The 10,850-nt window shown below is 42.3% G+C and overlaps 1 protein-coding gene across 1 annotated transcript; it reads right to left on the bottom strand.

Annotated features, from left to right (window-relative positions):
• Positions 1-6,480: 6,480 nt before the first annotated feature.
• Positions 6,481-10,279, bottom strand: LOC119325313 (receptor-like protein EIX2). The gene has a single exon (XM_037599061.1). It carries the CDS (start codon positions 10,214-10,216, stop codon positions 6,722-6,724), a length of 3,495 nt encoding a protein of 1,164 aa, XP_037454958.1. The 5' UTR covers positions 10,217-10,279; the 3' UTR covers positions 6,481-6,721.
• Between the last annotated feature and the right edge of the window lie 571 nt (positions 10,280-10,850).

Here is a 10,850-nt window from a genome sequence, read left to right as displayed (position 1 = left end):
CGCGTTTTCTTCTTTGTTTCGTGTTCCTGTTTTATGGAGAACACCATTTCTTAAATATCCAAAGATCAGTAACTCCGATCGGGCTGAAATTTTAACATATTTTTTTCTGATATAAGATTCCTTGTGGCCGAAGGATGATGACCCATAAGTATAGGGGATCAATCGTATTCCTTTCGATAAGCAAGAGTGTCAAACTCAATGAGGAGCGGAAGAAAATGATAAGAGATTTTTTAGCAAGGTATTCTCTACAAGTACTGAAAGTAGCAGTGGTTGATAGTTTTGTAGCAACATAATTCGTAACAAGTAACAATAGTAGCAAAGGTGCAGCAAGGTGGCCCAACCCTTTTTATAGCAAAGGATAAGTTGGAAAGTTCTCTTGTATAAGGCAAAGTGCTCTCGAGGACACATGGAAATTACTGTCTAGTCACATTCATCATGTTTAGTTAATTCGTATTCGCTACTTTGATAATTTGATATGTGGGTGGACCGGTGCTTGGGTGATGTTCTTACTTGAACAAGCAACCCACTTATGATTAACCCCTCTCGCAAGCATCCACGGCTACGAAAGAATAATTAAGACAAATCTAATCATAGCATGAAACATATGGATCCAAATCAGCCCCTTACAGAATAAAGCATAAACCAGGGTTTAAGTTTCTGTCACTCTAGCAACTCATCATCTACTTAGTACTCAACAGTGCCTTCCCTTAGGCCCAAATATGGTGAAGTGTCATGTAGTCGACTTTCACATGACATCACTAAAGGAAGCAGCAACATACAAATCATCAAAATATCAAACAAATACCAACTTCACATGATTACTTATAACAAGACTTCTCTCATGTCCTCAAGAACAAAAGTAACTACTCACAAATCATCTTCATGTTCAAGATCATAGGTGTATTGAATATGCTTAAGGATCTCAACATATAATCTTCCACCAAATAAACCAACTAGTATCAACTACAAGATGTAATCAACACTACTAGCAACCCACAGATACCAATCTGAGGTTTGGGGACATCGATTGAATACAAAAGATGAACTAGGCTTTGAGATGAGATGGTGCTGGTGAAGATTGGTCCTCCCACGATGAGAGGATCATTGTTGATGTTGATGACTTCGATTTCCCCCTCCCGGAGGAAAGTTTCCCCGGCTAAATCGCTCTGCCGAAGAGCAAAAGTGCTCCTGCCTAGGTTCCGCCTCGAGACGGCGGCGCTTCGTCCTGAATGTCTTCTCGTTATTTTTTCTATGGAAAATGGCTTCATATGGCGATGGGTACCGGAGGCCTACCAGGGGCCCACAATCTCAGTACGCGCGCCCGGGGGAGTAGGGCGCCCCCCTGAGCTTGTCGCTCCCTGGTGGCCCCCCTCCTGGTATTTCTTCCACCAATATTATTATATATTCCAAAACAATTCTCCATAAATTTTCAGGTCATTTTGTATTGTGCAGAATAGATATCTCTGTTGTAGCCTTTTTCGGTCCATAATTCCAACTATTAGCAATCTCACTCTTCATGTAAAACTTGTAAAATAAGAGAGAGAAAGCATAAAAATTGCATCATAAAATGAAATAACAACCCAAAATATAATAAATAAAAGTAGGAAAATATAGTGCAAAATGGATGTATCAACTCCCCAAGCTTAGACCTCGCTTGTCCTCAAGCGAAAGCTGAAATCGTTAATCATGACCACATGTTTAGAGAGAGAGAGAGAGAGATGTCTATAAAAATAAAATACGGACATGAGAGCATCATGATCACTATCATAGCAGCAATATATCGTCATAAAACTTCTCATGCTAAAGTAACAATTCATTCACAAGTTGAAGTATGAACTATAAACTTCGTTGGGAACTAACAAAATATGATGTCAGTCATTGAAACAATCACAATTCATCATATTTTCAGACAGAGTCTATGTAAGAGCTTTGTTTAGCAAGTTCACATACTCACCTACTCCCTCCGGTCCTTTTTCCCTGCGCATAAGGAGAATCCCGGATACCAAGGAAGGCATGGATGGGGTGTGTTTTGGACGGTTTTACCCTTCTGCGTGCATGGAAAGTGCCGTACTTTGTCAACTGCTGCATGCAGTCCATTGGGCGGTGGCTTGGGTCTCGCCTTCTCTCCCCCACGCGCGCAACATGGGACCGCTGCATGCAGGATTGATTGGTTGGCGCTCCTCTGCTACGAGCCTAATTAGTGTTGTTTCAGCGGGGTACAGTTGGAAAGTAGCGATAGAAACGGGCAGTGCGCAGACTAATGAGGGAGAAAGGGAAAAAGTTATGCGCAAAGAAAAAAGGACCGGAGGGAGTATCATTTAGTCTTCTATGATTGCTAACACTCACGACATATTTATAGAGCAAAAGTTTCAGTCAAACTCATAGGAAGATGGGGGTTTATAGTTTTCACCGCCTAACTTATTTATCTCAAGGATAATGTCAACAATAATAACTTATGATCAACTACATCCAACTGGATATATATGCATGGATTTTTCCTCACCACATGATGTTTGCCAACTAGAGAATACATAGAGCGAAAGAGGGATGAACCTTATTGACTCTTGCTTAAAGTAATTACCGAAAAGCAAAAGATAGGCTCTTCGCAGAGGGGGGCAGAGGTTGTCATGCGGTTTTTATTTTTGGATGTGCAAGCATAAGAGCTATAAGGTATGAACTGCTGAGCACAACGAGCCATCATCAGGAATAAAGATAGCCTACGAGCTCACAAAGTACATGGATCAAATTCTCACAGGCAAAGCCAGGTTCTCCCAAGTTCACGGGCAAAGCGGGACCAGCAAAGCACTAGGAGAAGGGAACAAGAATTCATCAATGAGTAGTCGAAGCCAGGTTGCATAGCTGGCGAAGCAGACGATGAGCAGAGGAGGAGAGCTGGGAAGATGCGGAGGATCAATGATGTGCAGATGGAAGGCTGGCAAAGGAGACGAGGAGCAGAGGAGGAAGGCTGGTCCACAGGAGAGAGGCTTCTCTGCTTTTATCTACCCAACAACCAGCTGCCTTCTTCTGTTCAGTTCGCCGAGTCTTGAGATCCAATCACCTTCCTTTGACAGCAAGCCGAGTCTTGAATTTGGTTAGGTGAATCACTTCTAAACTTGGCTGAAGATCTATGCTCCTCATCATGCTTATCTGTAAAAAGATACACGGGGTTGTAACGCTGTACATTTTTAACCCGAAACGAATAAATGGATCATCAGTTCATCACACGCTTTGGCATAAGATTGTTTCAGAACTATGAAGCAGAGTGTCACAGAGTGACCCAGTGAAACAGACAAGAAATGATGTCTGTCAAGAGGAATGTTAAATTATCATCGATCTTGATATCAATCAGTGATAGAGCTACCTGACTGTAGGCCTCGCTACAGCATAGAGATGGTTGTCGCGGAAATAGCCAAGGACAAAAAACTCCAAACTCGGGTAGCACTTTAAAGCATGTATTCTTCATATGTTCCGTGCGTGTTGCGACTGTACTGAATGTACTGTAGTGTTTGAGATAATCAATTTGGGAAGTCATTTATACGCCAATGGTTTTTTTTGTACCAGCTATTGGTATTATGGGTGTGTGATAATGGTACCAGAAGCTAAGTTCCTCCACCCTTTTATCTTGGGAAGTTAGTGAGGTTTTCTGTGATCGGTCTTATTAATACTATGCAAGTGTAGTAGGGTAGGGAACAAAATAGGGTAGCAGATCGATTCACGACATATAGTCGTACTGAGTGTAGCACTGCTGTATGGCTACACAGAGGACCCCCATGTATAGAGGAACTCTTGCCTCTTGACTGTAACCATATCATTTTGGAATAAAACTCTTTTCCCCCCGCAAAAAAAAACTATGCAAGTGTGGCGACGCACAATCCGCTTTCTGCATGACTAGTAAAAGCAGAGCATCTCTCTGTCGAGCTGATTCGGTACTGAGGCCCGGGGAGCTGATTCGAGGCATTGGTGTTCGTTCGATCTATACACTGTGGGAGTGTCTGGTGGTTCTGATTTATGTCCATGTGCCATGTCATTGTCACCAGAATGACTGAATCTCGAGCTGTCTGTTGGTCAGTGGTTTGCTGAAACAGAGACCTTACCTTGTATCTGCTTTTGCTTTTGCTTGACCAAATCTCGAGCGCCTACTTCAGCATTGAGTTTTACTTCCAAATGATATGAAGCTTCCCTCACATCTTTTTAGTTCGTTTTCATTAGCAGACTCGTGCATTTTTGGATGTTTTAAGCGTGTGAGTTCGCATGAAACCGAAGACCAGAATGTCTGCTGCAGTTCATCCTATTTTTCTCCTTGAAGCAAAGTTTAAATGGTGGTTTTGATATTAACAACTGAAGTTTTTCCCCTGGAAACAAGTTTAATAGCTTAAGATTACAGACGTTGGTGTTGACTATGGGATACGACGCGGTTTGTGACTGCTCACAATTTGTCCCTTTGTTCTAAATGTCCGTCATGCACACAAGTAAATTTTGTACTGAATCTACTTGTTATTCTGTACTGGCTTCAGTTCCTGAGCGCAAAACAAAAAAAATCTGATTTTCTGAAATGAAACAGTCTGTAGACATAAAACATACACTTACTTTCTTCTTACTTTCATTTGTACCTTCTGGGCATCCTATAACCACCAAAGATGCAGGCGTGCTCGCACTCAAAGGGCAGTCACCTCCTCCGAGGACTTGGACTGGTCGGCCTCGAGCTTCCCACTTCGCTGGCAAACACAGCCTCGGCTGGCGTCGTCGAGTCGATACAGTTCGCCTCACCAAAATACAGAAACGTCAGCTCAAATGGAGGCTTCAAATTAACATGAATAAGAGTTCAAGCACTCTCTTGCCTTCAGAGATATCATACAAACAAATATGTTCTCATATTAACCAACAGGTGCCTTTTTCTTTGCTATGCAAATAAATTATCACTCTCTTGGAATAGATGATACAAAGCAAACCAAACAACATAAAAAAGGCAGAGTGCAGTTATAGGGCTGTATATTTTTTTCTTCAGCTTAAACAATCCGGCAAAACATATATATACGCTTCATTTGTCAAAGTATAGACATACAGGTACCAATACAGTACAGTACAAACGTCCAACCAAGGCTCCTTTAGAACTATGAAGCAGAGCATCACAGAGTGGGTCAGTGAAACAGAGAAGAAATGTTGTCTGTCAAGAGGCATGCTAAATTACCATCGATCTTAAAATCAATCAAAATAGAGCTACCCGACTGTATGTTGAACTTGTGCTTTGCTCGCTACAGCAGAGAGATGCATGCATGGTCGAGTCGCTACAGTTTGCAGCAAAGAAATGTCAGCTCAAATGGCAACTTCAGACTAACATGAATAAGGCTACCTGCAGTGAACAAAGCAAACAGAACATTACTGGGAATAGATGGTACAAAGCAAACTGAACACCACCAAAAATGCATAGGTGCCGTTATATTTTTCTTCAGCTTAAACAATCAGCAAAACCTATGCATACACTTCATTTGCTAATGTAGAAACATAACCATACAGTACAGTGCAGACGACCAGCCAAGGTCCATTTTAAAGCTAGAAATAAAGATATGGTGCAAGCGTACAGATAGCATTATCCATCATTTGCCGCGGGGTGGGCACTTCATGGTGCACTGTCTTGAGTTTTATCCATCATTTTGTATATCATATCAGTAAACTGGAGAAGGAAGAGCAAGGTACCGGGTTGTAGAAGGAAACAGGAGATTGGGAGAAAGAAGTGACTCCACACAGTACCCAAAACAATTCAGCTGCAGTTCATCCTATTTTCCCCTGGAAGCGAAGTTTAAATGGTGGTTTTGATATTAACAACTGAAGTTTTTCCCCTGGAAACAAGTTTAATAGCTGAAGATTACAGACGTTAGTGTTGACTATGGGATACGACGCGGTTTGTGACTGCTCACAATTTGTTTCTTTGTTCTAAATGTCCATCATGCACACCAGTGAATTTATACTACATACACTTGTTATTCTATACTGGCTTCAGTTCCTGGGCGCAAAAAAATCCAATTTTTCTGAAATGAAACAGTCTGTAGACATAAAACATACACTTATTTTCTTCTTACTTTCACTTTTACCTCCTGGGCACCCTGTAACCACCAAAGATGCAGGCGTGGTCGCACTCAAAGGACTTGGACTGGTCGGCCTCGAGCTTCTCACTTCGCTGGTAAACACAGCCATGATGGGCATGGTTGAGTCGATACAGTTTACCTCACCAAAATAAAGAAACGTCAGCTCAAATGGAACAGAGCTTTCCTCCTCTGCTCCTTGATGCTGAACAGACAAACAAATATGTTTTAATATTAACAAACAAATATGTTTTTATATTAACCAACAGGTGCTTTTTTCTTTGCTATGTAAATGAATTATCACTCTCTGGGAACAGATGCTACAAAGCTACCGAAAAACATGAAAAAGGCAGAGTGCAGTTATAGGGCAGTATATTTTTTCTTCAGCTTAAACAATCCAGCAAAACGTATACATGCTCTTCATTGGTTCAAGTATAGACATACAAATACCAATACGATACAGTACAAAACGTCCAGCCAATGCTCATTTAGAGCAACAGATAGAGCTATGGTGCAAACATACAAATAACAATACAATAGAGTACAGACATCCAGCCAAGGCTCATTTAGAGCTACAAATAGAGATACGGTGCAAATACTATTTAGATACATGCAATTCGCTTGCTGCGGAGTTTGGCACTTCATGGTGCACCGTCTTGAGTTTTCTCCATCACGTGAGCCCACCTTACAGCCACTTGCACATAAACCATGTCGTACATCATATCAACAAACTGGAAGAAGGCAGCCCTCCATGTCCTCTTCATCAACATGGTGCAGAAAACTGTCCACAGACCCACCACAAATCCAATGCTCATGGCAAGATAAACAGATGGCATATGATCTATATCTTCAAGGCCACTTTGCTCTGCATCATGTGTTGAGCAGCTCCTGCCAACAGGATCTCCACAAAGACCAGGGTTACCGATGTAGATATACATCTGGTTATCAAGAGCTTGTAGCTGTTGGCCGGATGGTATTGCACCGGACAGATTGTTGTATGACAAGTTCAAGTGGCTCAAATAAGTTAAAGCTGATAAGCTTGAGGGTATTGCACCAGAAAACTCATTGAAGGATAGGTCGAGTGACTCCAACCTCTTTAAATCACCAACTTGGTTTGGGATTGTTCCTATGAACAGATTATTTGATAAGTTCAGGCTGGTAAGTGCAATGAGTAGAGTTATCTCCTCTGGAAGCTGCCCTGCCAAATTATTACTTGACAAATCAAGAATTGCCAATAGATTGTAGATTGCGAAGGTGTAGTCACGCTTTTGATCCTTCATGATTACTGGGATGCTCTCTTCATAGTAGTAATCCTTCATGTCATGTGACACCACTGCCTTCATTGCTTTCAAGTTTGGCAAAGACCGCGGTATGCTTCCTGATATGTTGTTATGTGCTATGTCCAAATAATGAAGACGGCGAAGGGAAGTGAAACTCTTAGGAATATGACCACTGAACAAATTTGATCTCACTCTTAATATTTTCAACCGTGGGATTTTTTCTGGCAACCATTCTGGTAATGCTCCAGATAACCTATTGTAAGAAAGGTCAAGGAACATCAATTGCCATGACCTTGCAAGAAATTTAGGGAATTGACCAGTCAGGTTGTTGTTATTTAGGGCCAAGCTGAACAAGTTCCAACCAAATTGACTTGTAGAGTTTGCATCAGATTCCTCCCAACACTGCATAATATCTCCTTCTAAATGGTTTCCTGATAGGTCCAACCTATACAGAGAAGTCAATTGGAATATAGACGACGGGATGGTGCCTGTTAATTGATTATTTGCAAGCATCAAGTCTTCGAGTGCAGGAGCATTTAGCTTTGACGGCAATGACCCAGATAAAGAGTTTGAAGATAGGTCCAGTCGGCTTATATTTATAGGCAACTGTGGAACTTGACCTGTCAACTTATTGGACCCGAGATGTATATAGTCAGCTGACATGTGTTGTAGATTTGCTGGTAATGAGCCACGCAATTTGTTTCCTGATGCTTGCAAGGTTGAAGCTCGAGAAAATGTTACCCAAAACCAATCAGGAATAACATCATCCAGCTTTGCATCACTGAGAACAAGAACATCAATGTCAGATTGCCATTTTAGCCACTCTGGAAAGATGGGTCCCAGTTGGCATGATTGGAATTTTACAACCTTCAATCTAAATGGTGGAACCCATTTTTGGTTGATAGCTGATCTCAGAGGGTTGTACGACAAGTCTAAATACTCTAAATTCAATAGGCCTGCAAAATGCTCCTCCACAAGCACACTATCTAATTTATTATGGCTGAGATCCAAATGATTTAAATTACCTAAACTTGTTTGGTGTTCTTTCAAGAGAAAATCACTGAAATTATTATAGCTGAGGTCCAAATATTCCAAATTACCTAAACTTGTAAAGATTTCTTTGAAGAGCACACCGCTGAAGTTATTGTAGCTGAGGTCCAAAAGCTCTAATTTGCCTAAGCTTGCAAAATGTTCTTTCAAGAGCACACCGCTGAAGCTATTGTACCCGAGCTCCAGAACCTCTAATTTCCCTAAGCTTGCAAAATGTTCTTTCAATAGCACGCCGCTGAAGTTATTGTACCCGAGGTCCAGCATTTTCAAAGTACTCAGTGCTCCAACTCCTATAGGTAGAGTGCCAGTTAACATGTTTTTAGATGCTTGAAGAACACTAAGATTGGTCATGTTCCCAATCCAACCGGGTAGATTCCCGGTCATATTTGCATATTGCACTGAGAATTCTTGCAGTGTATTCCACGAGCACTTTGGCAATCGCCCCATGAACTCCCCTATGCTCGAACCTATGTTGTTACCACTGAACCTCATTCTGGTCAAATTGCACAAATTTCCCAATTTTTCTGGTATCAAACCCACGAGCTGATTCCCAGTTAAATCTATGACTTGAAGGGCCGTCATGTTTGCCAAATCACTAGGAATAGACCCTATCCAGCTGGAACCGGAGAGGTAAAGCTCCTTAAGGCTTTTGAGATTCCAAAACCATGCATGCTTGAGTGAAGTATAGAAGTTGTTACCAGACATATCAAGGACTTCGAGATGTGTGAGGTTGGAAAGTGATATACTAGCAGACATGGTGCTGTTGAGTCCACAACCGGACAAGCCAAGCACTTTAAGAGAAGGAAGCATATTAACACTCTGAAACCAATCCCTCGCAGAACCAAGATCCACATAAGTCATGTCAAGATGTCTCAACAAAGATAGACGTGGCAACCATGCAAGAGCCACATCAGGATAATAATTCCCACTGACATCAAGATATTGCAACTTTGTGAGATTTCCAAATTGGGAAGGTATTCTGAAGGTGTTATAGGATATATCAAGGACCTCAAGATGTGTGAGGTTGGAAATTGATATACTAGCAGACACGGTACCATTGAGTCCACAGCCGGACAAGCGAAGCACTTTAAGAGAAGGAAGCATACTAACTCTCTGAAACCAATCCCTCGCAGAACCAAGATCCACAGAACTCATGTCAAGATGTCTCAACAAAGAGAGACGTGGCAACCATGCAAGATCCACTATGTAAGAGTTATTTCCATCATAATAGTTATAATTCCCACTGAGATCAAGATATTCCAATTTTGAGAGATTGCCAAGTTGGGAAGATATTCTCCCACCGAATCGTGCCGACGAGAGGTTGAGATACCTTAGGTTCTTGAGGGAAGCCAAGAACACAGGGATGCTTGTGCCGTTGAAGTCATTCCAGCTCAGATCAAGATAACTCAGGTGTTGTAAAGTCGCCAAAGAAGAGCTCATCTCGCCTGCCGACAAGCTCAATGATCCGCTCCTGTTCGGGTAGTTGTAGTCGTACATGTAGTAGCCCATGTTGTCCATGTAGTCTTCCATTTCCATGTCGATGTTGCGGAGGTTGAGCTTGATGAGATGGCCCGTTCTGTTGCTGCAGCGGACTCCCTTCCATTGGCAACAATCCTCACCCTGCCATGACGAGAGATGGCCAGCAGGGTCCAGGAGGCTTGCCTTGAAGGACAGAAGCGCATCTCGCTCGCTGCCGATGCAGACTCCTGATACACTCGCTTGGCCATGTGAAGTGGATGATGCTTGGAAGATCAATAGACAAATCAGTAGTGCAGTTCCTCGGACGAGGAGCGCAAGCTTAGTCATATTGATTGGAAATGGCGGATGGAAAGGAGAATGGATGACAGAGCAGCTTATCTCTTATTCAAGTTCCACCATAACCGCAGTATAGGAGTATGGTCTACAACCCACGTCTTGATCTTGGTCTTGTCATGCATACTTTTCCTATACTCAAGGTGTGGCTATAATTTGTTGATTCGGACAGCCCACCATGCACAGCACGGCACAAGTTGGAGTTGTAATCTGTATCCAGCATTCGCTCAATAACACACATTGTGTGTCACGTCTAGCATTAAGATCTAGAGAGTTATTTTAGTGTTGGCGACCCCTCCGTCTACCTGAAATACACAAATTTAGATGCATAAATACAAAGACTCGTAGCTCTCAGTACTCAACATATTCATCAGAATTTACCAACAACCACTCCCATTGTATGGTCCACAAGCAAAGCAAGTCCAGGTCCTGGTCTTTGTCATGCTGTATGCATACTTCTCTAATACTGAAGTTTTCTTTTTTTCGGGGACTCTAATACTGAAGTTAGAGCATCTCCAGCCGTTCGGCCCCCCATGAGCTTGAAATATCACCGCCTGGGGGCGCGCCGGCGATAATATCAACGTGGGGGCGGTCGGTTTCCCAAACGCCGCCCCACAACCCCCCCCCC

This window comes from Triticum dicoccoides, chromosome 6B (assembly GCF_002162155.2).
Source record: "Triticum dicoccoides isolate Atlit2015 ecotype Zavitan chromosome 6B, WEW_v2.0, whole genome shotgun sequence".
NCBI lineage: Eukaryota > Viridiplantae > Streptophyta > Magnoliopsida > Poales > Poaceae > Triticum > Triticum dicoccoides.
The sequence above is the reverse complement of the archived record's forward strand: the minus strand, read 5'-3'. Positions and strand labels throughout refer to the sequence as shown.